Here is a 25,695-nt window from a genome sequence, read left to right on the forward strand (position 1 = left end):
GGAGCAATTAGCAGTGACTCACGGGGGGAAAGGGGACAAGGCTGGCTTTATGGCAATGCCAAGAAAGCTTCCATTTGTCCACATGTAATGATTTCTTCGCTGTGACGGGGTTAGCACGTAAGGTGTTTTTTCCTTTAGAGGCGCATCTCGTTATGTAAAGCATCCAAATTGCAAAGGGCTGTGGCTAATTAGCCCAAAACCTTAAGTTTCCCACCTGGAGCTGGTGGAGCTTGCTGGGGAAGGCGGCTTGGGTCAGCTCCCAGCATGATGGCTGGGGAAGGTCCTTGTGCTGGAGCTGTTGGTGAGTTTTGGGGCTGGGGGTGGGCAGTGGGGGCTGGCAGTGGTTTGTCCCCCAGAAGGTGCTTCCAAGGTGTGCCTGAAGTGCTTGGGGTGGTAGCTTGCTAGCAGGAACAGGCACTGCTGCAGGAGAAGGGCTGCAATGATCAAAATTCACCCTCCTGGCCTCGCAGCTTCCTGGTTTGTGCCCTCAGCCTGCCCTGCAGATGGGTGCTGTGACACTGTTTGATTAAGGTAACAGCGAGCCAGACCTCACCCTGGGTTTTGCAGGTTTTAATTTCATGAACCAGCCTCAAGGTGACTTCAAGGTGCAGCAGAGGGGGACGCTTCTCTGCTTGGGGTCCTGTGCCTACGTGCCTTTAACTTTAAGCCTCTTGTAACTGCTAACAGAAGCAGAAACAGCCTCTGAACCCCTCAGAAAGCACCGTGCCCCCTGGGGCACTGGGGGAGTTGTGCAAGATCTGCCCCTTACCCTGCAGAGTTTTTCATGGTGCACAGCTGTTGCGTGCTCTGCTGTGACCTGAAGGGTTCTGCATGAGCGGAGGGGCAGCTGGGACAAACTCGATGTCTCCAGAGCTTTAGGCTGCTCCAGCCTCTCCCCCCTGTCCTTAGATCCATGCTGCTAATCCTTTGCTTCTGCGTGAAGGAAAGAGGAGAATATCGCTATTGTTTTCTTGCTTTGGCCAGACCTTGCTTCTCTTCCTCCTGCTTGAGAGCGTGGCCCAGACCTCGGGGCTCCGCGGGCGCTTCCCACCAGCTCCACTGCATGACAGAAGCTTGGGGAGATTTATAACTTATTGTGCCGAGCGAGTTGGCAGATGCTCCGAGCTGGCAGGGAACAAGGGGGATTGTCACGTGGAGCAAAATGCTGTCTCCTGGCACAAAAAAAGGGAAGTTTAGTCTGCGGGCTCGCATGCTGAGTGCAATCACAGGGCGTGCCGGTTGCCAAAATCGTTGCACAAAGTAGCAGGTAATCTGCTGGGCGCTGTGAGAGCTTCCAGGAGGGGCTGCTCTGCTGGTACCAGCTTGGGAGGCTGCCTCCACCAAGGAGCTGCCATCAAAGCAGATATCTAAATAACTTTTAACTGATGAGGAGTGACACAAATTTCAGCCGTAGCCCTTTGGATACCCCTGGAGTTAATGGAGCTCTAACTGAAGGCACCAGTCCTGCATGTAACCTGCTTTTCCTTGGTCTCTTGGTCGCCTCTGTTTGCCTTTTGGTGCCAGCGCAAGTCAATTTGTGGCCATGCTGCTATTGTTTAGTTACAGTTCTTGCTATTCACCATCAATGTCAAGTGTCAAACAACTCCTGAGCAAAGCAGAGCTTTCTACACACCGCACCACCACTCGGCTCTGCTTCCTGAAGCCTGCAGACTTCAGGCAGCTCTAAGGCCAGAGTAACCCTGCTGAAGCACACAGAATTATTCCTGTTTCCCTGTGCAAGTAGGGTCAGGCTGCAGCTCCAGTGGTTTATCTTCCCACAGCATGCATCTGTTTTTCTGATATGATTGCAAATCAATTCCAGTGCTAAGGCAATACCGTGGAACTGGGAGCAGGACCAGGTTTGGCTTTGGCTGAGCCCTCTGCAGCCCAGCGATGATGTTACTGCACCACCGGTGATGGAGGCTTAAGGAAGCCCTGTTTGCTTCGTGGGCTTGTTGCACACCTGTGTGCTGCTCGAGGTCTCTCTCATCCCAGAAAACTGATGTGATAAGTTTATAAAAAACCTTATTTCCTTCCTGCATTCTGATATCACTTGATATCAGGTGAGCAAAGGACGCTGCACACCATGGTTGTTCCAGGGTTGGTTACGTTTTGTCAGGCTAATGAGGGTGAAAAACTGGTGAGAGGAGGCTGCAGCTGCTCTCCCATCTGGCTGCTAATTTGAGTCTTTCCTCAGCCCAGCCACCAATTTTTCATGGTGTGGAGAGAGGTACTTGTCTTGGAGACCTCTGACCTGCTGTCAGGTAGAACTGAAACAGGCCAACAGCTTCCCAGCTTATCCGTACCTCTTACCAAGGTGGATTTAAAAGGTTAGGAGCTATCAGTATGAAAACTTTCTCTGTTTTGGAGAGATGGGGAAAGGGCACGAAGGTTGCAGGCTGCAGTGGGGGGTGGCAGTGCCATCCTGGGAGTGATAGGGAGCAGTTTGGGGCTGCCTGTGGGACCATGCAGCCCCCAGAGGGCTTCCTGCATGTCCCCCATGGAGGGATGATGTGGGCAGGTAAAGGCAGCCCTAGCCCCCTGTGCAGACAGAGGGGTGCTGGTGTCCCCCTGGCTCACGTGCATGTTTGCTGTAGGAGTTGCAGAGTAAGCCCTGTTTTTGCAAGTTTCAAACACAGCTGGTCAGAAGAAACCTGTTTATTGTGAGGTTTAGGAAAACATTTTTTTACGCAGATTTTTTTTTGGCAAGTAATGGGGGCGGTACAGAACTTTGAATTACAGTTTTAAGAACACAAACACAAAGTATCTTGTCCAACAAATACAAAACAGACTTCCCAGGGAACATGAAAGGAGGGAGTGTTCGCTAAATTAAATGGACAACAAGCAGGGAGCGGGGGCATGAAGGGGCGGGGAAACAAAACAGAACAACCCAGCGCAGAAGCCCAAACCCCACTGAAGAAGCAGCAGCTGCATCGTCCATTTGATGTTCAGGATGCACTTTCACTTTGCTTTTCTTGTTCGATAGCTGCCAGAAAAACACAGGAAACAAAACTGTCATCAATAACTGCTGCAGGGACTCTGCACAACGCAGGCTCCTGTGGCCATTTTTCAAGTCAGGGGGCATCAAGTTCCCCCTGGCTTTCCTTGGCCACCCCAAAATGCCAATCCATTCTTGTCTGTAAAGCTACTGGGGGGCAGTTCACAATGTGCATTCTCAAGATACTCCTGAGTGTCTGCAGAGATAACAAATTGGGAAAACCAGGTTTCTTATGTAGGGGAACAGTGCATCTCCATAACTGCCCATTTCTACACCCCAGGTAGAAGCCACCCAGCAGAACAGAGGAGCCCTGGGCTCCCTTCCTGGTTACCGGGGCTCTTCTGAAGGAAACCACTCGCAAAGTCTGGTCCTGGAGCAGGGCGGTGCCACCTTCACACCCAAAGCTGAATGTGAACCGCAGCCTGTGCCTGGTTCTGGTGTGCAGCATGGGGGAAGACCCTGCATGAGAAAACCCAGGGGTGCAGCCCTTTGCTAAGGAAAATTCCCTTTGGTGGGGATGATGATGGGTTTCTCTTGCTGCTTTATTCCAAGAGAAGGTGCCTGGAGCTCTCCTGGTTGGAGGGAGCAGCTCCTGTGCCTGATAGCGTGCCCAACCAGAGCCTGGGGATGCTGCCTCTCCTTTGGGGCATAGGCAAGGCTCCCTGAGCATCCATGCCTCTGGAGGGGTGGACAGTGTGCCCGCTGCAGACAGCTGTTCCTTGTACCCACAACCAGTGGGGAAACTGCCCTTGCTTTTAGCAGAAGCAGGATCAGTCCCATCAGAAAGATGATTTTCAGACTAAATGTACAGTTGGGTATAGCTACTCATATCCGTGGAAGCCCAACAACATCCAGTGCAAGTCTTAGTATTACATGCAGTTAAAGTCAGGGATGAGTTCGAGGCAGTAATGCTACAATTAGTATTCATTTTGCATATTAGCTGCAATACAGATCGCGTTCTCGCTGCTCTCAGTTCAAACAGCATCATAAGCACTTACTTTCTTTAGTGGGCAATGGATTTTTCTCTCTGGTTTCTGTCTTCTTCAGCTTGGTCTTGTCAAATGTTTCAATTTCTGCAAAATCTGGTTTGTCGGACATGATGGGTCCTGACAAAGAAAGGAAAAACACACCCGGGGCTTCATTAGCTAGTGCTGTGATATCAGCCATCTGCAGAGCAATTTCTGCTGTAAAAATGAAGACACCAGAAAAATGTTTATTCCAAAGCCAACACAAATCTCACTCCTCAATCTGGGACCTCTCCCCAAGGCTTGGCACTCGCAAAGCAAAAGAGAAAAAGCATTAACAGCAATTTTATCTAGATTTCTCAGAATAAATCACTAAAAAATCATAATTTGAACATGGAAAAAAGAAGAAATAGAGAAAAGACAGCATGTTAGTTAACAAGGAGCCGGGGTGCCTCCTGACCTGAAACACTGCTGTAAGGAATGCTGATACCCAGAAAGTCCGCAATAAGCCGTGAATCCACCGTGCACAAAGAGTTTCAATAATGGTTTTGTTTGAATTAAGAGGCTTTTTCGTTAATTCTGAGTGCACTGCCCTAAGTACGTCCCCACGCTGGTAGGTGGATTAGCTGCTGTGTGCACTTGTGCTAACAATGGGAGGACGGCGTCGCAGATCCTTTGTTTGCGCCCGCACTCGGTATCCGAGCCGCACGCTCGGTGGCTCTGATTACACCCTGTTCTCACAGAAATCCACGAAATACAACAGCATTAAACGCTTCACCTGTCAAAATGCTCCTCATCTAGTTCCTGTTTTTAACAGCAATTCAGGCTAAAATTCGTTTTGGGTGTTATTCCACTGCTCTCAGCGGAGTTTCCGTCAAGGCTCGGTTTGGCCTGCAGACCGCTGATAGAAATATATTTTTTCCTTCCTTAAGACAACCTGAGTTCATTGCGATCTGCCCTGAGACAACAGAAGTAAATATTCACAGGAAAAGAAAGAAGAGAGGAAAAAAAAAAAAAAAGGAAAACTACTAAAACCACATGGCATTACCGTCTGGCTGCTTTCTCCTCAGCTGCTTGGTGCCCGTCTGAGGCAGTGTGAGTTTAAAAAGGTCACGTTAATCCCTCCTCTCCTCCCCACCCCCCGATCCCATCGCTATTAATATTGATTAGTTCAGTGCCGGGATTGCTCAGCATTTAGGAAGGGACAGATTGCTGCTGCAGAAAGTGCACGAGGGAGGGAGATGGAAAAACTGAGGTGGAAAACTGCCAAAATACATCTTGATTTTTTTTTTTTTTTTCCCCTCCTCCTTCACCGAGACAATAATATTTGAATTTCCCTTCCTGCCCTTCTTTTGTAATGCTGAAGCTCGGAGTTCGTTTGAGGTTTGGAGTTCACCTAAGGGCTGGTGCTGCAGGATTCGTTTGCGGGTGGCTTTTTTAGAGGAATTTAGGGGAATATCCTACAGCTGCCTGGCGGGTGGGAGCCCCTGCTCCTGGTTGAAGGGGACTCCACGCACAGCAGTGGTGGCGTTGCTGCAGTCCAGGGCCAAATCTAGAGCTAAGCTGGTGGGAGCCCCTTCCCAGTCCTTGTGTTTGCATGCTCTGTGCAGCACAGACAGGTACCACGTGGAAGGTTTTGTGTGGAGCTTGCCCTGATGGTGTTGAACACTGCGCTGAGATGTGGCTGGCCATGGGAAGGAAGGTGGGTGGGTGATGTTTGCCCTCAGACACCTCTTTCTCTGGAAACTGGGCTGTTCTTGCTGATCCTAGCAGCCAGGCTGTTATTAGACAAGGCTTAATGGCAGCGTTTCACGGGCTCTACCTTCAGCAAGGGGAAGGCAGCAGTTACCTGGCTGTGGGATGATGGTGGGAGCAACGAACCACAGCATTTGGGGAGCATGGAGACAGCCGAATGGTTTAGCTTATAACGATGAGACAAACCAGACAGCCAACGGAGCAAGCAAGGCAGGAGCGCCACAGGATCTTTACAGACCCTGTACGCGTCAAGTGCACAAACTGTGTTGGTAGTCACGTCTGAAAAGCTGCCTCAGATGCCACGGAAAGCGTATTTTATCCCAACCTCCTGCCGAAGGATGGAGGTTGAGTCAATCCTGCTGGGCCCGACACCTCTGATGGCAGTGAGTCACCGGCCGCTCGCGGCGCAGCGCCGGGTGGCTGGCTGTCAGACACCCCCAGAGAAACGGGGAAAACAAACGCTGGCTGCCACGCTGCCGTCATGGGTGAGAAAAAAGGTTTGAAGGGAGCTCAAGTGAAAGGGAAAAGTCAGAGGGGAGTCTGCTGCCGCTCAGCTTTTCACTGGGCCGCTGTCCTGTGGAAGCAATGAGCTCGGTGTCCGTGGGGCTGGGCTGTGGGGACTTGCGGGGCTTCAGCCCGTGCAATTTGGGGATCCTGTCCTCATGTCTGGCACAAGAGGAGCTGTGGAAATGCTGAATTGCATGGAGATTAGGTGGGTGATTACAAGGAGAGGGGTTTCTTTCTCTTGGGTGCAGCACTGGGAATGAGGTTGTGCCCGTTTCCGTGTGGGACCGAGGAGGGACAAAGCACCCGAACGCGAACAGACGCGCGAGCAGATCGGAGCCTGCAGCCGAGCCAATAAGCTGACACAACTGATTTTATAATCACGTTAGTGCTGTCTCGAAATAACACACCCACTCAAATATAACAGTGATTTCATTTCCAAAATGTTGTGGTATTTTTGGTGCTAAAGGCAGGAGATTAATTTTGCGAGGTCAGAGGCGCTGGGCTGGGTTCTGTAAGCACCCAAATTCCTTCCAATTCCAGTGAGAACTGAGCACCTTCCAGAAAGGTGGCAGGATTGGGCGTGTTGTAAGCCAGCCTTAGAAGGTTTCCCGTCCTTAGGGGAACAGAAAAAAGCCTACAGCTCTACTGAAAGGATTTTCTTAGTTCTCTTTGTGCTGTTTGTTCCGTCTTGCTGCCAACAAAAATATCCATGTTTGGGAACGGAGACAGGTTCCCAGGCTAAGAGACAATGAATCCCGCGGGTGTAAGGAAGGCAATGAGCTCTCTTTGGCAGGGTGTCTGCTGTAACACTGCGCTGCTGGTGTGTAAACACTTGGTTCTTGTGTGTGTTTTATCACTACGTGAGGTGTTTCATTTTCCTTCTCTAGACCATTGAGCCTTAAGGGCGGGCACATACAGCGGTGGAGAGGAGAGGCTGGATGTAGGCAGTCCTCCTGTCCTTCTGCTCTGGCTATTTTTTCCAGCCCTGTGTTTCCCATATAGCTTTGGAGTTGGTCTATGCTAGGAGTCCCAATGCAGAAAAAAAGAAAAACATAAGCTACTGGGAGTGGAAATTTTCTCTCTCCCTCTTTTTTTTGTCTTATAAAACTTAGTATGGGGGTGAATTTTTAAAAGTTTAGCCAGATGGAGATCCCTGCAACAGAGCTTTCTCAAGGACTGACCCAAAACTTTATCTTCCAGCACAAAGCACTTGGCTTTGGTCTTGCCTTCTCTAGCAAAGTGCAGTGAGATATGTGTAAGTTATTAAAGGGAAAAAAAAAATAATACAAAATGACCATGTGCATGCCTCTCTCCCAAAGAAAGGGTGGGGAAAGAAGCACGTGATGCGTTAGTCATATCAGTTAGCATGCTATGGAGCACATGATGCTTTGTGATGAATGCTAGTTTAGCATGACTTCCACCCTTTACGAACTACCCTTTTTATTTCTTTTTTATTTTTTTAATATATATATATATCTCCTTTCTGTCTCTGGACACTAGTAACGGTAGCATCACTTGCAAGCAGAGGGAAAGAGTAAGAGGAGTTTTGGGTGAAGGTTGGGAGTGTCCTCAAAGGTGGCCCTTCTCAGTGCAGCTGACTGCTCTGAAATTGAACGATCCACTGCTGAATTTCTCACTTTTTACCTAGAGGGGAAAAAAAATAGGAAAATCACCATTCTGTAAGAGGAATAGATTGTGGCACCTAGCATACAGCTGGAGTAGCAAATAGATAACCAAGGTGATCAAAGATAAGGTAATACAATCCGCAGGTGTACTAATACAGTATTTAGATTTTTATTTTTGTCCAGAGGAAAAAGGACAACAGGTGAATCTGTCAGTGCAATCCACGCTGTGCTCTGTTCTGTGTGAAATGTGGAGGCGTGGTGTCCTTGGCTTCAGGGACACAGAGCTGTGGATGTAGCTTTGAGGGATGCCTAACTACCAGTGTTGCAAAATCATTCTGGTTTCAGTACCCTGGGACCTCCTAGCAGCTTAAGTATACTTTTTGTTTGGGGGAAAACAAGATAAACCCTGAAGTTTTTCAATGTTTAAGGAAACAAGGCTACTAAAGCAGAGGAGCAGATGGACTAGAGATTTTTCTAGCTGGTCTCTGAGCAATTTCCAGAATAAAAACTTGTATTTCTGCTAAGGGTTTCATACACAATCTTTTCCAAAAATCATCTTCCAATTTTGTAAGTTTGGAAGCCAAACATAGAGATGTTACAGGTTGTGTACAAGATCAAGAATTACCTAAGGAAGCGGTAGTCAGTAAGTGCCACGCTTGTTATCTGTTGCCTGTTTGAAAGAAAGCTGTGATATACTACGTTAAACAGTTTTTCTTCTTTAAGGTGTAAAGGAAAAAGATTTGATTATTTCCTCTGTGTAGCATTTGAGGTGAATAGCTGTCTTTTCAGAATTTGACCAAATTGGATAGTTTTCAATGACCATCTTTCTGGCTTGTTTCTTGCAAATATATACAAAGAACAGAAATCAGCTGCAGGCTTTTTAAGGCTGTGCCTTCACAAAAGGGTGAACTCGAGCTCTGTACACTCAGATTGACTCCTCTGGAGTTGCTGTGCTTTGAGCGTGAGTGACCACACCATGAAATAACATCGGAGCAGCAGCGACTGATTGTGTTGGCAGCAGACAAATTGTGCTAACTTGAACTGTAGCCTTTCCACGACTTAAGGTAAAAGCACCACAGCAGTTCAATTCTAGATCCTTGTCAGCTCAAAGAATGGAAATCTAAAGTGAGCTGGGACATTTGATCCTTAATTCAAGTCAACTTTTCAGTGGAAACCACTTTTAGGGCATGAATTTGTCTGTCTACTGCCCAAATTGGTGAATGCAGAGAAAAGCAAATAGGAAGTGAAAAATGAAAGCGAGCGATACTGTAATTTTTGCTTGTCTGATGCATACATTGAATGATTTTTTTTCCCTTTGGATGAATACAAGCTTGCATAAAATTCAAATAACTCAGCTGTCTACAGATTGGGGGGCGGGAGGGAGAGAGTGTGGGAAGGAGAACAGAAGGAAGGAAATGGAACTGAGAAGATTGAATTAACCTTTCAATGTCTTGAATTTCAAGAAGGGAAGAATTATCTGTTAAGTCTGCAACCATGCAATTAAAATCTGAACAGCCCTCCAAAATCACATTTGCCCCATATTCCTAGATCTCTACTTTAAAGACAGATTTTACAAACCCAAGGAAAAAAATCTTATGCTGTAATCACAAAACCATGCTAGAAAACCAAGTAAAAATATCTGACATTTACATAGAACATGTGCCTTTGATGTTGAATTCAGCTTAAAAAAAAAAAAAATCCTTACATATGTGTCTTGTAATGGCAGACAGTCTTTGAAAAGATGAATGTATTTCTCTGTGCTGGAGTTTCTGTTTCCAGAAAATAGATTCTTTCACTTGTTTGCTTGAGTTTTGTGAAGCTTCATTTGTTAACACAGGGCAAAGCTTTTTTTAAAAAATATGGATTCTTCAGTGCTCTTTTGGACACCATGAGATGAAAGAACTGGATCCGTGCTGCTTTGACAGCTTCCATGGAAAGTTATGGGTGTCCAGCACTCATCAGTGTCTTGTGCTGGGCATCCTGGAACAAAATGTTCGGTAGAGAATTTTAAAATGCTGGAAAAGAGGAACAAAGTAAAAACTGTTTTTGGGGACACGTCTCTGTTTCTGGAAGGAATATACAGGAAAAGAAAGCATTTTGCACAGCAACACGCTGGAAAGCATTGCTGTTTGCTAATTCTTTATTTATTTATTTTTTTTTTAGTAGGGCTCGTGTTTATCAATATTTTGCAAGGCTTTAAATAGGATCCATTTAAGACAAAAAGTTCCAGGAAAGTATATCAAGTAATTTGTTTGTAGATGGACAATTAAAACCAAAAGCAAATAGTTTGCTGACACAGGGATAACTTGTCCCAAGTACAAGCTGTTGGAACATAATACAGAGATACTACAGCAGACGATGTCTTGTTTTGGTATGCATCAGATTTCCGTGCCCTTCTGGTAAGATAAAACCCAACACGAAGGTGAAGAATTGCATGGCAGTGCTATCAAACTTCACGGGATGACATAGCATTGCAAAACGTATTTAAGTTCTGGAGTATTACAGTTCAGCTTGTACGAAGTCTTGCACAACAGTGAGCACGGTTGGGATAAGGCTATTTTTCTTTCATTTGCTCCTCCTTCTGATGAGGAGTAATTCAAGGCTGTTGCTGGAACTAGACTCAACTGGAAGCTAAAGTTTTCAGAGAGTGTTTATTCCGAAGTCACACTAGGTCAGGACTGACATCAGAGACATGAATGAAAAACGTTCCAGCTCTTCTGTGACATACACTGGTAATAACGACTTCTGCACACGAATATTCTTCCTGAAAACAAGGGAATTATGCAAGCATAATTTTCAGATTGACTGAATTGCTTTGTGGATGTCTACCAGCAGAATCTCTGCAAAACTTTTAGGTTGAATAACTTAGGTGGGCTCATGAGATAATGCACTGAGCTACAGAAATGGCTCACTCGTGGTGCGGCTGCGTGTGTGGATTTACTGAAGAGGCTGGGATACCACAAGCACTCTTGCTTTCTGGTCCAAAGAGACAGATGCTGACCAGATGCTGCTGCCAAGCTCCTGGAGCTGTGCAGCAGCTGGGGAATGGGTCCTTCTCCACAGGGGAAGCCCCGCACTGCAGCCTTACCACCGACTCCATGCAAGGTCATATAACTCCATGCATTGTCATATAACCTAAGGAGCAGGTGACAGTCCTCTGCCTTGCTGTGGGACTGCAGTAGTGCACCTGCACAACCCCTGCTCATGCTGGGGCTGCTCTGCACATGCCAGAGAGTTTGGGGCGGGTAGACGAGCCTGTGCAAGCTGCACGCTGCCACGTCAAGGCTGCTTAAACTGGGCTGGGTGTTGTAAATTGTGCCGCAGTCTGCGTGTCCTGTAAGCGGGAGAATTACAAAATGCTACCATAAATTATGAGATGTGGGCTGAGATAACACGAAATGGATGGTGATGGTTTCCACATTGCTCTATTGTAATTTTTAACCGTGGTCTGTTGAGGCTGATGCTTTCAAAAGCTGTGTGTTGGGGGTGTAACTGAGTTGCTGCTTCCCTCCTCCTCTGTTTTTACTGACTTAGAAAAAGTGGCTAAAGCTCCAGAACTGCCAGGTTCTCCTCAAACTTTCAGAAAAAGAGGAAACGAGAACGTGAAATGAGCAGAAAAGTCTAAAATGGCAGCCTGGGACTGCATATGCCTGCCCCCTGCAAGGAACGTTGGAAGTGCTTGAAAGGAGGTAGGATAAGCTGGCACGAAATGGCGTGCTCGGAGCCAGTCCAGAGGAGGGAATTTACTGTCTTGGACTAAAAACCACTGAACAGGTGCTGTGCAATGCCTGCCTACCTGCCTACCTCTGCTGTCTGTCTCCTCGCTCTGCGTGTGTTTTCTGTGTCAGATTTCTTGCAGTTTTATTCCTGTCAACTGGCCAACGTATCTGCTGAAGAGCCAGCTGGAGTCCGCTCTCTCCCATGTTTCATCAACAAAATTGCCAGCTTGTTCTGATTCAGTATCTTTATTGTTGTTGATGAGGCTAAATGAATCAGAAAGAACACGGCTATGTATACAAAATACAAATTCGGAAACCTCATCCTGATGTGAGGAAATGTTATTATCTGTTCAAGTGGAGAAATCTGCTGTGGAAGCAGACTGACGGAAAGCACAGACCTCCTGAGGGTCGTTTCCCTTGACCCCGTGCGTTTTATTGTGCTCGTATGGCATCTTCTAATGGCACCAAGACTTCTAGATGAAAAATACCGTTCAGACCTGATTAAAAATAGGCTAATTTCCTGTGGGGTTGTGACTCCCCTTCTTCAGATTGTAAATTTAAAACCTGCTACTGAGTCTTATAAATGTATCTCCAGATGAAATTCAGAATCCATTTTGTAAAACCTGTACCAAAACCCTCCCAGCTATTGGCAATGCAGAAGCTTCAACTGATCCTATCCTACCTCTGTCCTTTTCTCCTTTCATATATCCCTTGTAAGTTTTCCATGGGTAAGAAAAGAAAAGGTTTTCCTATTCCTATGAGGATTTTTACTAACTAAACCCAAATTTCCATAAATGCTTTATTAAACCCACCACCTCCGGCTGCTGGCACTGCATGACACAAACCCGCTGTAGCTCCTGTGGGGCGTGTGGGGACCGGGGGCTGCCAGGCACGGCTTCAAGCACTTATTATGAGGGTGCCTCTCCTCACAGACTGCTGCTGGCTGCGTTTAAGGGTGCTGAATGTTGTATTTCAGAGCGCGGTGGCTCCTTGGTTTAAGGATGGTGAATGTTGTGTTTCAGGATGCGATAGCTAGGTTTAAGGGTGTAAATCTTTTATTGTGACAATGCCTTGGTTTAAGGGTGTATATCTTTTATTTCAGAATGTGATGGTGCCTTAGTTTAAGGATGTAAATGTTTTATTTCAGAACGTGATAGCTGTGGCGTGAAGGTGCTGGACCTTTTATTTCCCAACGCTCTTTGTCCAGGGGGGTGGTTGCAGCGGTTGCTCCGAGGCTTTCCCCCCGGCCGCTTACTGAACCCCACCGGGGCGGCTGCGGGAGGCGAAGCAACACCAGAGAAGCCCTGGACCCCCCCCACGGCCCTCCCCGCTCCCCCTGCCCGGCGCTGAGGCCGCCTCAGGGCCGCGCCGCGCCCCAACCGCGGCTCCTCCCTCAGCGCCCCCTCAGCGGGGCCGCTCCCCTCAGCGCCCCCCCCCCCCCTCTTCCCGCCTCCATCCCACGTGACCCAGAGGGAGGGCGGGGGGCGCGCTGCACCTGTCAGTCAGCGCGTCACTTCCGCCCGGTGCCGCCGCTACCGTTGGGGACCCCCCGCTGGCGGAGGCGCGCGCGAGGCAGCGGCGAGCGGGACGGGCGGGCGGGCGGCCACGGGCGCACACACACACACGGCCGGCTCGGCTGCGGGCAGCGGCGGCTGGGGCAGCGGGAGAAAGAGGAGGAGGCTGAGGAGGAGAGCGGCGCGGCGAGGAGGAGGAGGAGGAGAGCGGCGGGGCGGCGAGAGGCGAGGCCCGCGCCGGGCCCCGGGGTAGGCGGCGGCGGCGGCGGTTGAGGGCCCTGAGGGGCGGTGAGGTGGTGGGGGGGGGGGGTGCGGGGCGCATGCGCGGTCTGCGGGGGGAGCCGCCCGGGAGGGGCCGCGGCCCCTGACAGCTCCCGCTGGGGGCTCCCCGCTGCTGACAGCCCGGCCCCGCCGCTCCGTGCCCCCGGAGCTGCTCCCCGCCGGCTGAAAGCAGCGCTGGCGGTGGCCTCCGCCGGTTTCAGCCCCGCGCTGAGCGGCTGTGCAGCCCGAGGAATGCGCCCCGCCGGCTTGGCCATTGTTCCGGGGAGCTCCGCGGGGGTTTGGGCGCCGTTGCGGGAAGGGTTGTTCAGGCTGCCCCGGCGGGAGGGAGGTGCTGCGGGGTTGGAGGGGTTTGTGCTGGGTTTAGGGGGGAAATAAAACGCTGCATCTTCAGCGCCTAACGCGGATCAGCCTCGCTTTCGAGTTCTTGGCCTGGCTGCCGTGGTAAATTCTTACAGGGAACTGCTGTCAGGCTCGAGGCGGGGAAAAGGTAAAGAATGAAGGAAGTAAATATCTCCCGATCGCGCTTTTCTGGCCTCGCCTGTTTAAAAGCAACAATGAAAAAGAAAGTGAATATATCAAAACCTTCACTTTTTTTTTTTTTTTTTTTTTGGCTTGTATTCCTGAGCGCCATCAAGGTTGGAATACTTAGCGTGCGACTTTGGAATAAATTGGCGAGCTGGATTAGCATTTAGGTTAGAAGTTATTCTGTCTTCTGTGCAATGTAATCTGCTCGCATAGAAAAGGAAAGAAGAAGCCAGTCTGGCCTGCAGTGCAACAAATTCAGCTGTCTCGTTAGCCCTTCTCTGTTTTGTATCCTGTTTTATTTTTACTGCTCATTACAAGTAATTTGCTTTGTGTGTGCTTTTTGCATAGATTTGAAGGCATTTCAGCATGTCTCTTTTTATCTGCTCTTTCTGTTTTGTACCCTGCCCAGCACTGTAGGGGTCCCTTCCTTGTCTTTACAACATTACAGTATTGAGACTAAATGTCTCATTGTTTTGAAAGCATTTTTCTGGAAACTTACGTATTATTTTAGGAAGATCAGTCAAGTAGAGTGTTTCATGGTACATTCAGAGATGTTGCCTTGGAGGAACTCCTGATAACTTATAATGCTGGCAGATTCTGGCACAAACAATGTGCTGAAACATCTGGGCTTGGCCAAGGACAGTTTTGGTCTGCACAGTCTTAAACACTTTGGGCTTTTCCTGTACACACTGCTGGTAGCATTGGAGGACCTCCCAACACCCATTAAAATGCTTGATTTAATATTTGCCTTGTACAGCTCATAACATCAGATCTGTGCGTGCAGTTAACTTGTCTTTTTAGTGTACATAACAGCATGTTTGCAGAAGCAGGTGAGGCTGAAGAAATGTTCTGTGCATTTTGAACAAGCATGAGTAAGTTCTGTGAAAGCCCCTGCTTTCTGTGTGTGGAGGGTTTTGTTTTGGTTTGTTTTTTGGTTTTGTGAGATTTCCTTCTTGAGTACTCAAACTTTTGATCTCCGGTCAAACGTTCATAACTCAGCAGCGATGCCCTTGTTTAAGGCTCATTAGAAAGCGAGCAAAAGCTGCCAAGTGGTGGTTTTTGTTCCAGTTCTTTTTTTCTTCTCTAAAAGAAGCAGCAACTTGAAGAGGAAGTGAGGTTGGTCAGAGAATGCCTTTAAGTTGTCCTTAAATTCTGTGCATTCTAGCTTGTCTGTGCTGCAGTGTTAGCACACAACAAAAATCCAGTAGCCATTGGCAGGAAAGTGAATTGGCTTCTTGCAAGGCAATTGGGCATTGGGATCTGTAAGGATGAAAGAGGTAAATCTGGTAAAACTTCTGGTCTTGTGTTGCAGACCCACTTACGTATTTACTAATCATTTGAGATATGAGGACTCTTACTCAAGAACAGAAAAATCTGAGCAAAAAATAGAATATTGAAGGAAGTATTAAATCGTTGAAGAATGTGAGGCTCATTGCTTGTAAAGCAGTTTGTAATGTGACTGATGCGGCCTCTGTGCTGAATATCTGGTGTATGTCTCATGTCAAAGTTAGATTCAGGCAGAGAATAAAAGGTTTTTGCATTGCTCCCTGGAAAGCTAGTGAAATTGGGCAAATAATTTCTGAGTCTCTTGCTGACTGTATTATTTTGCTGTAAGTTACACACTTCTACCTGCAAAAACTGTTGCGAATAATGGCTGGCTGTCCCTGTATTGGTAAATTCAGAATTGGATCTGTAGCTTTGTATTGACTTCATAGCCAACTGTTGGGATTTGGGAAAGTTCAGTCAATTCAGATGAAGCCTGTATATTATTACAGCATGAATGAGAGTGTGTTTTGTGCTGCATTTTCTACCAGGTGCATTCTTTTCTTTTGTGGAGCTGATTTACTGCGAACTCTTAAAAAGCCTAGTTCAGAAGGCGTCTGCCTTGCTGAAAACCTGTTAGATTTGCAATATATGGGTGGGGTCATTCAGTACTAGAAATGTACTGATTGTGCTGCTGGATCTAGGACCATATTGTGATTATAGTGAAATAAACAGCTTGTCGTGATAGTGACAAATAGTTATGCTCTTTGCTGAATGTATGAAATACCTTTTATCCAATATATTTGTCCTAAAAGAGGAAAAACATGGCAAAATTGAGGTTAAAGTGAAGATACTGCATTATGTTTGTGTTCAAACAGCTTGTAACAAAGACAGAGACTGAATTCACGTGAAAAAGTACATAGGCTTGCAGAGCTTTTTGATATTGGGAGGTTTAAATGCTTCATTTTCTTCCCTTGCCTGTAAGGCTGCTTGGGTGGGGCAGCTCCTGGCACAGAGCAGAGATCTGGTGGGAGCCCTGTGGAGGTTGACCAGGTTTCAGTCCTGCAAGCTGCTCTCTTGCTGCATCTCTTCTGTTCTGTGTTCCCTGCAGTGTGTTCAGGATTAACAGTTGTGCTCAGCTGTGCAGGAGAATAATGGTTGGGCAAAACTGAAAAAATGAGAGCTGGAACCTTATGAATGTGGTTCTTTCTTCCTTTGTACTCTTAAGTGTGTGTATTTGAAAGCTTCTTTTTTATTTTCCTTGTTGCTGGACTTCACATTTCATTAAATCTTTTGTTGTCTTGTTGGTGTTTTAATGTCATCAGGTTACTTTTTATTTAATTTTACTCCATAAAGTGTCTTCTAACCTTGTGATTTGTGGTGGTATCGTCAAATTTGGTCACGGTCAAGTTGTGACAAGAATTGGTTGGGGAGGAGACTTCATTAGCAGTCCTTTCTCTTCTTTTTTTTTTGCTTTTTTTCCTTCCCTGCAATTCAAAGAGTCATTGCTACAGAATTGAGCTCTTCTTTGAGATGTCTTCTTCCTTCAGTGGAGCTGCTGAGACTGGCCTTTCTTTTGATGGCACGTGGTCAGCGTTATGACAGAGGCAGCGTTTGTGCAGCAAGTGGGCTCTACGTTACATTTTGTAAGATGCCGAGTTCCAACGGGTTTTTTCTGCTTACCTGTTTGGGAGGGAGAGCAACAAGCTGGTGATTTTGTATGTAATAGGATAACTTATGTATAATAAATTAGCTGCATTATATATTTATAGTTTTTTTTCTTCCCTGGTGCCTGTGAGGTAGTTTGACTTCTGTTCCAAAGTCTGTCTTAACAGCAGTGATAATTGTTGAACTCGTTTTGTTTTATAACTTGCACTTCTCGAAATGTGCAGTTTTACTGATAATTTCTTCCTGTTCGTTACCGTACTGCCCTTTTATAACACCATTGTACTCAAATTCTGTATTATCTGGTGGAGTGGCACGTATATGCGAGCGGTTGGTGAAGGAAGCTTTACTGGGGGGGCAAGTTGGATGAATATAATTAGCTGTTACACAAGATACAAAAGCCTTTTTATTTATTAACTACTGTTGTTAAGAATGCGATGGGATCTGTGCGAGCAGGAAGTTTCTTTATAATTCTGCACATGTGCATTGGCGGCAGCTGAGAGCAAATCTGGCAGCGTTCGGTGGTGGGTGTCAAGCAGCAAGCAAACATCTATTTTTTCAGGCATCTCTGGTGTTATTTAATTCTTGCTAAAATACAGTTACAGGAGGATCATGAGTTGCTGTAATGCAGTTAAAAAGCCTTTGGATCTTACCTAGTAAGTGAAAATGCTATTCCTCTGTACTAAAACATTTGGAAAATCAGACATCAGATTTCAGGGATCTTGGCTTTCTCTTTCAAAAAATGTTTACTTTTTTGTATGTTGCTTAAATCAGTCACTGTGTGCAATGCCTTATTAATGCTGCTGCAGTAGAGTTGCTGAATGATTCACTGGCCTGGTTGAAGTCTGAAATTAAGAAAAAAAACCTATAAACTTTGTGTTTAGTCTAGCTAATGCCTGTCCCTGTTTCTGGATGTTGGGGTATGCCTCAGGAAGGCCTCTCTTTGTTGACGGGCTGTTTCAGAGAAAGTGTAATTCAGTTCCGTCTGCTGAAATTGCAGATTAAATTTTAATGAGAGGAAAATAAATACTAATCAATACATGGCTTCTTAGCTTGTAAATTTTAAAAATAATAAAACGGATGGAATTTTGGATTTAAATATCTCTTTCAGAAGAGCTTTCATGGGTTGCTTTCTTGCCTTTCTTCCATGGTAAGAACGTAAAGGCTTAATTTGAATAGTTTAATTTGTAAATTAGAAGGCTTGCTGCTTTATTTCCGGGAAACAAAAATTGCGTTGTAATTGCATTCTGTTAAATCCGATGTATTTTTTGGCTCTGGTTTTGTCGGTATAACCAGTATTTTCTGAGGTTATCTCAGAAGTGCTAGTGGCAGGCAGACGATGCAGAATTTCAGCTAACTCAGTGGAGGGCTGGGGTGTGTGTGAAGGCAGAGACGGGCGAGTGGTGAAAGCTTATTAATTAAAGCGCTGGTATGGCATGCTTCTGCTCAGTGCTCCTGTGACTGTGTGCGAGGCTGCAACAAGCTTGTTTCCTCTTGGTTCCCACTGAACCAGAAAGTGAACTTGTCAGTGTCACACGGAGAAATGCAGGGAGCAGGAAGATCACATCTGCTTGAAAAGACGTTTCTTCTAACATGGTTTCCTTCAACATCGCAAGTGGAATTCTGTACTTACACTTGTGTTTTTTTAAACATTGCCCCTCTGTGGGGATGGAAAAGGTCTTAAGAAAAATGTCCTGCTAAACTTAAAATAATAAGCTCGAGTGTCTGATTTGCTGATCCAGGTTTCTGGCTATAATGCCATTCAATGGCTGATTTTGCTGACAGTCAAAAAGAGGAAATCTTGCTTGTAAGAATCTATTTTAACCTCATCTTTCTGGTTATAAAACTTTTCTTTAAATAATTTCTGTTTTGACTACTCAAATCTATTGGGTACTTCAGGGTAGCTTTAAAATCGAGCGTTCTTTTTACATGGAGGAAATACTGTTTCTATTTATATTCAGGCGCTTACACAGCTTAACATGCTTTTAACTGTGCTCTTGAGACAAGTATCATTTGTCCTTTTCTGTGTCCCTGGTGGTGGTGGGGGCCTGTTTGTTTGCTTAAAGCTCCTTCTTTTCCTTTCTTTCCCCTTTTTTCCATACTGATTCTCCTGCCTTGACCTGGCCATCTTTTCAGTTGTGGCTGAATTAATTAAAATGAGCAAAATATTCTTTTCAGATTTGTTAGCTGAACAAAAGCTGGAAGTCAGTGGAGCAAAAGCTCTTCTGCCCCAAAGCATTTCATTAGCTGGGGATGCCAACAGTAGTGTGCAATTACAAATGGCATGGAAATCAGCAGCGTTCACTGTTACGAGTGTGACATTGAGTTTAAACAAAAAGCTCTCCATTTTCTTTTACCTTGACAAAAATTAAGAGCAAGGAGAAGAGTGCAGGTTGTCGATGAGCTGGCACAGTGTGCGTGGGGCACGGGCGTTTCCCAGGCAGGCTGGTTAGCCTCTGTGTGTTCTCCTTGGTTATTAAATGGAAACTAAACACTAATTTTTTGAGGCACCTTAAAGTTAAAGCGTGGATCCTCTTTGTCCCGGGGGGTGGTGAGTGGCAAGTGGCTTGCGCCGTCCCTCGGTATGGGCACCTCACAGGACAGCAGCGTCGTGGGCTGCAGAGCCCAAGTCTGAACCCGAGGTGCTTTTCCAGACAGGTAGAGACAGGAGACTTTGTTGCCCTGCAACACTTCTTCCATCTGACAGCCTTCTTGTGTTTTTCTTACTGTTTGCATGTTACACAAAGTCACTGGTGGTGTCTGCTAATCCCACAAAATGCCGAACTCTAAGACAATGTATTAAAAATAGAGCAGAACTGCAGTCGCTGTTAGCTTTGGTTTTGGTTTCACAGGCGATGTGAAGTACTTGCTAGATAAAGAAAATAAGTAGATAAAAGAATGGCTTAACTAGTTGAGATTTGTGGCCAAAATCCTAAGTCTAGAATGAATGTTTTCATTCCTGTAGCATGGTTTCAGTTTGTAGCCTTTTTAGTTTGTTTTACTTTTAACTTCTTGTTTTTTCATTCCTTTATTTTAAGAAGAGTTGTTGGAGCTCTGAGGACTCGAAGTTAAAACGACATCCGTACATTTGTAGTTCAGCTACTAAAGTAAAAGCTGAACTAAACTGAAGCCTAAACTTTCATATGTATTCCTCAAATATCAACAGTTAGCCATGTATTCTGTATTTCCTTTAGTGGCATTTCATGTGTGGGTGTGAATACTGCTTTAGTTGCCAAGATAAGTGAGTGATATTATGATGTCCAAATGAGACTTTTGGGGCAGTTCTCCCAGCAGACTTCATGAAATACTTGCCTGATTTTATTAAAAAAAATAAATCAGATGAGAGCAATGAAGTATGCAATACAGAATGAAACTTTGTCTCACCCTCATTTAAGCTGTTTGAACTCAAGATGTTGCATAAGACATGTTTTTTTTTTTTTTTTTTCCAGCCTCTTGAAAAATTCTGGAATGAAGTGTGGTGACAATAATGGGTGCTTTTAATTTTCTGTAGTTAAGTTTTAGAAAATATTATTGTAGTTCAGGGGATCTGCATAAACGTTTGCAGTAGCAAGGGGAGGAGACCGAGAAAGGTGTAATGAAAATATTTATAATAAAAAATGAAGTCGTTGGTTTTTTAATTTTTTTTATTTTAAATTATTATGTTTCTGTAGGACTTATGAAGCATTTAGGTTGTGAACTAGGCAGAAGTGCATGTTCTAGAAGGTCTGGGTAACACAGATAAAAACATAGTTGAAGGAATGGTTCAGCTTCTGGTTACTGAGATGTTTGATCATGGAAACAACCAGCTCAGTATTGCTTAGTAAAAGCAATAAAAGCTCAGTGCAGACTCTAGAAATACTGAAGGCTAGATATCATATCCTAGGTTGCAGACTCGTCTCCATGGAAATGCACATCCTGAGCCAAAGCATGGGAAAGCTGTTAATATAAAGAAGTGGAGACGTAATATGTAATTATTGACAGCTCCTGAGCCTGCCTTTTGGTTGTAGAATGGTAGAAATAACAGGAAATAAAACTTGATGGAAATCAGGTAACTGAAAAAAATATCTAGCTTTTTCTTGAGTTGGTGAATATCAAATATCCCAGCCTGTGATGGTCACACCAAAGCCTGTACTGAAAGGCACAAGACTTGAATGCACTGAAAATAAATGAATGCCTGTGATATATTCAGTTATGCATGTATAAGGATGTTTGCATCTGTGCGGGTGAAAGTCACTAATTCATCTAGGTGATGATGAGCTGTATGAAACTTCGTTTGAAGTATAAACTTGGCTTGTAAATCTGGTTTTGCTCTAAAATGTGAGACAACCAGGCTGTTTCAACGTCATTGGTACATTGCCAAGCTAGTTAAAATGAAGTCTTTTTCTTTTTTTTTCCATGCCTCCTGAATGAAATTAATATTCAGGCAGCATGTTTATCTTCAGCACCTGGTAAAAATGGCTGATGCTTTCGTGCCAGCTAACTAAGCACAAAGTTATCCTCTGCAAGAGCTGTCACTCCGTATTGTTTGTTTGGTGCTGTGGTACTAAGGAGTAGTTGCTTCTAATTTGCTCTTTTTATTAGGTGCTGTTGGTTTTGAGGGTTTGTTTGTTTGTTTCTTTTAGCAAGGCAGCCTGGAGCATTGTGGCAGATCCATCAAAGATTTTTCCCAGCTGCAATTAACCCCAGAGTTGGGTAATGTGAGTCTTTCTGGCTCATTGTGGACGGGTTGACTTCGGTAGGACGTGAGAAAATAGGCTGTTTGCAACTCGGTATTTAAAAGTTGCAGGGTGTATTGGGATTGATTAAAATCTACTTGCACACAAAGATTATGCTGATTATCACCTAATACACCAAAATAACAAGAATGGCTGGGCAGTGTCTTCATAAAGCATAGGAGAGTCAAGAAATGCAACTCACTATTGAAATCTGGCAGTCTCCTTTAGTAACCACGAATACCCAATGACAGGTTTGAAAATAATTGATAAAAATGGTAAAGCTAGTTGACTAGAATATAACTCCTGTTGTCTGTTGTCAGCACACCTGGAGTCCTGATCTCAGAGCAGGATCACTTGTGCAAGACACATTTACAGCCTGTGCATAATGTGAGACAGTAGGGAGCTAGAGATGGATGACAGAACAGGAAAGGATATTGGGCGGTGTTGCTTGCTTTCATAGGCAAAGATTTCAACACCTGTAAGCCTGAAATATGTGTGTTTTTTTTTTTGTGTCCAAGCTTCTGCAAAAAAGTTTTGAGCACCAGAATGAAGCAGTATTGTGTGGAGTTTATGGCAAACTCCCTCAAAACATGGTTGCTGTTTGGGGAAGACTGGGAGCTGGAAAGAGTTATTTACTCAAAAATAAAGTAGGAAGAACACTGGGTTCTTGATGTCATAGGCTAATAGGTGGCCGTGTCGTTTGGGTATTGAAATGAGAGCAGCAGGTTGTAATAACTTGGAAGATGAAGATGAAATTAATTTGGGCTGATACGGAATATAGGCAGGAGCCAAGGTGGAGGAACAAAGTGAGGGTACTTCCAAGAAGTCGGTCAGGTGAATTCACATACTGATCTCTAATTTCAGAACTGTAAGGTTTTACTACCTATACCTTAAAGCCAAGAAAAGCCATTTTATTGTCTAGTTTAGGTGGTGTGTTGTCTTCGTATGTATACGTATTCACCATGAGCTAGTTTTGCCTGGTTATCCCAACCCATTTATAGTTGCTTCAGTTAAATAGAACCTGTAACACATGAGAAAAAGAGCGAGATGACCCTTTGACGTTAGACCAGTTCCACTGTGCCATGAAGCTGCAATCTAAATTTTTAATAGCTCAGAAAACAAAAAAAGCTATCATTTGGACTCACAGCTATCTTGAGAACTGAGAACATAGAAAATATTCAGATTATCTGGAGTCTAAAAGGTGTTCTAAAAAAAAAAAAAAAGGTTCTAGGGAATGTGACCTTTTATCTGGATCTGACAATTCTTTGCACTTTGAACTGGCAGCTAGGATGTATAATCAACCTTCTAGAAAAGATGATCTGGAAACTGGTTGACGTTGTATGTTGCTTCTTAGTTGACTTCATTTATGCCAAGCTTACATTTAAAGGTAGTGTGTTTAAACTAGTGCCTGGGATCCTTTATCCTTTACAAAATTGTAAAGGATATACCTTCAGTATGGTAGCTACTTTAAAACATCCTTATCGAGCCTACTTAGGAAGAAGAATGAACAAATCTGAAAATAACAGAATTTTTATTTCATAATGAAGACAAAGATGTCCCGTACTGACTTTTGCTTTAAGATTTGTTAACTCCTAAGTAAAAAATGGGGATTGACTTTTTTGCATTCTCCCTTCTAAGATGTGCTAACGTGATCATTATGCTCAGGGCAGGAAATTGATGACTTGATGAGAAGAATGCCTCAAATGTGATGTTTAGGCTTGTGACTGAGCTTAAAACTGTTGAAAACCATATAGCCTAATCATGTTTTCCTTATTTTCAGATTAACTGCTGAAGTACTGATCGAGTTCTGCTATTCTTCAATGAGGAACTACAGGCTGATCTTTTGCCATAATCTTAAACAACCATAAATGACAAAAGAATGCTTGGTCAGTGAGGGCAGCTGGCGCAGAAAACGTTTTTCAAACTCGGCTGTTTAAGTACTCTGAGGTAAGTTTCCTAAACTGCTTAACCCATTTAAAAAAAAAATAATATGGGTTTCAGTCTTTCTAATCTATTAGAATTTATCAATCCATTAGCAAAGCATTAAGTTGCTTGCTACCAACCTCCTTCTTTTGTTTTGAAAGAACAGTTTTTTCTTTGCTAGAATTTTTCTGGTTTGACAGGATAACAATTTAACCGAGTGACTTATACTGCCTTTGGTAATACCTTTATCTAACTACATCCTGTATCAAGCAAAGACTTGCAAGTAATGTTTCAGTTTCTGCATGATAAGAATTTTATCACTTAGCAGCTAGAAACTTGTTTTGAAGGCTTTTATGTTCAGCAAAGTTTTGAATTTGATGCAGGTGGTGAAAGGTTTATTGTGTAGAACAGAAAATGCCAAATCTGTTAGATACTGACTGCAGTGCAGTTCTGTATCACCAAATACTTGCTTCCTTTCATGTAGCTAAACATTGAGGTTTTGTTTTGGTGTGATCCACTAGTTTCATTTCCTCTGGAGTGTCATTTGAGGTAGATTTTTTCAAAGCCTGACTGGTAAATACATTCAGAAAGCATACTGAAGAATCTGTCTCTCCAAAAGTATCCCAAAACTTACTTGAGTATCAATATGGCGTTTAAAAATTTCTGAATTTCCTTTGTTGCTGTGTATGTGCTCTTCAGTCCTTTGCTGAGAATTTAACAGAACACCTCAGCAGTTACTGATCTGGTTAGCTGTATTGGGAGTCATTATGGAACTTTTCACAGAATCAGTGCCCTTATTGAGAGAGAGCAGAGGATATTTGTATTAGGTAGTTAAAACAAATTGTGCTACAGATTGGTACACTCAACACTGTGCACTGAAGTATGATTTTAATTAAAATTCCTCTTATTTGACAGAAAAGACAGCTTTGATTTTTGGCTGCAAAAAGATATGAGGAAGAGCTCCTCCCCTTCCTTGAGTAACTGCAACTCTGTTCTCGCTAACAAAATATTTGGAATTCCACTTGATGAGCTGCAGCAAGAAGGGCAACCAGACAATGAGGTTCCATTCATAGTCCGCCATGTAGTGGACTATATTGAGGAACATGGTATGTATTACCTTTCTGGTTTTAAAATAATATGCTTATCTGTTACTATTCCAGAATAGGCTGATATTTGAAAAATATTTATTTTAAGTTCCTTCTATTGAATCGGTTTGGATTTTTGTACTTTCTTTGGTGATAAAAGCTTTCTTGCTCTATTTCTTCCCTTAAGTGTGATTACTCCTGTTTTCCATAAGACATTAACCCAACCACCTTAGTAGAGTACTTTATAGAAAACTGTGTTTGTGGTACTGCTAATATTTATCTTATTATTGTATTGTTAGCTGGGCAGAAGAATGTGTGTGCTGGGAAAAGGGCTTGCAGAACTGTGGTCAAGAAAGTCATTCAGTATGTGAATTGTGTGGATCTGATTATCAGTAGCTTTATCTATGCTAGATCCAAAAGTTTATAACTTCCTTTTAACACAGGGGGTCTGGAACAAGAAGGACTTTTTCAAGTCAATGGGAATGCTGAGACAGTGGAGTGGCTTCGGCAACGATATGATAATGGAGAAGATGTGGACCTGGTTAAAGAAGCAGATGTACCCTCAGCTATTAGCCTTCTTAGATTTTTTCTTCAAGAACTTCCAGAGCCAGTTATCCCAGGCAGTTTGCACACACACTTGATGCAACTTTCTCAAGGTAAAATTTATTTTTGATGGAGTGTTTTCCCTTTTTAAGAGTAAAAAACATTATAAAATCTAGATGTGTAGTGGCAATACAGATTTTTTTGTTGTTCTGTGTAATAGCCTGTGAACTAGGAGGCATTCAAACACTACCCTTTCTAAGCGCAAAAGTCCAAATAAACAGGCCTTTGAATCCACACAGAGTTTCCTTAGAAGACACAATTTATCCAACAGGTAGGATGACTGTGAAGCTGCCAAATAGGATAAATTCCCAGTGTTCTATGTGCTTGTCTGTGAATCCTGGGACACTGGTCAAAGCCACTGAATTCAAGTTGGCTTTATATATACCAGACAAGGAAGCTCAAGCCCTATACTCATGTCATATTTGCTCTCCCACTGTGGATTACTATTAAGTTTAAAATTTAGGAGGAAAAAAAAAAACACCCTGTTGTCCATTGCACTTTCAAATTCCCACCTGTATTCCTACAGTATTTTCTTTGCCAATTCCCAGCTT

The 25,695-nt window shown here is 44.2% G+C and overlaps 2 protein-coding genes across 5 annotated transcripts in view; one reads left to right on the plus strand and one right to left on the minus strand.

Annotated features, from left to right (window-relative positions):
* Positions 1-2,642: 2,642 nt before the first annotated feature.
* Positions 2,643-5,092, minus strand: LOC116494776 (thymosin beta-12-like). The gene is made up of 3 exons (XM_032196844.1): positions 5,012-5,092; positions 3,997-4,104; positions 2,643-2,986 (listed from the first exon to the last, which is right to left on the minus strand). The coding sequence occupies exons 2-3, from the start codon at positions 4,094-4,096 to the stop codon at positions 2,949-2,951; spliced, it is 138 nt and encodes a 45-aa protein (XP_032052735.1). The 5' UTR covers positions 4,097-4,104; positions 5,012-5,092; the 3' UTR covers positions 2,643-2,948.
* Positions 5,093-13,246: 8,154 nt separating this feature from the next.
* Positions 13,247-25,695, plus strand: part of FAM13B (family with sequence similarity 13 member B) — a 46,215-nt gene continuing 33,766 nt past the window's right edge. For 3 of the 4 annotated variants that reach the window (XM_032197050.1, XM_032197053.1, XM_032197052.1), the window contains exons 1-4: positions 13,247-13,332; positions 23,314-23,480; positions 24,372-24,562; positions 24,985-25,197. In XM_032197050.1, coding sequence (XP_032052941.1) covers positions 24,406-24,562; positions 24,985-25,197 — 370 coding nt within the window. In that variant the 5' untranslated portion in view covers positions 13,247-13,332; positions 23,314-23,480; positions 24,372-24,405. Of the gene's footprint in view, positions 13,333-13,751; positions 13,853-23,313; positions 23,481-24,371; positions 24,563-24,984; positions 25,198-25,695 lie in introns of those variants that run through there. The other variant, XM_032197051.1, reaches the window with a different exon arrangement.

This window comes from Aythya fuligula, chromosome 14, assembly GCF_009819795.1.
Source record: "Aythya fuligula isolate bAytFul2 chromosome 14, bAytFul2.pri, whole genome shotgun sequence".
NCBI classification, from domain to species: domain Eukaryota; kingdom Metazoa; phylum Chordata; class Aves; order Anseriformes; family Anatidae; genus Aythya; species Aythya fuligula.

Bases quoted from the DNA above. Each gene is read 5' to 3' on its own strand.
- LOC116494776 (XM_032196844.1), bottom strand. From the start codon at position 4,096: ATGTCCGACAAACCAGATTTTGCAGAAATTGAAACATTTGACAAGACC. The intron at 2,987-3,996 runs GTAAGTGCTTAT...TTTTTCTGGCAG, and splicing joins TCCATTGCCCACTAAAGAAA to CTATCGAACAAGAAAAGCAA.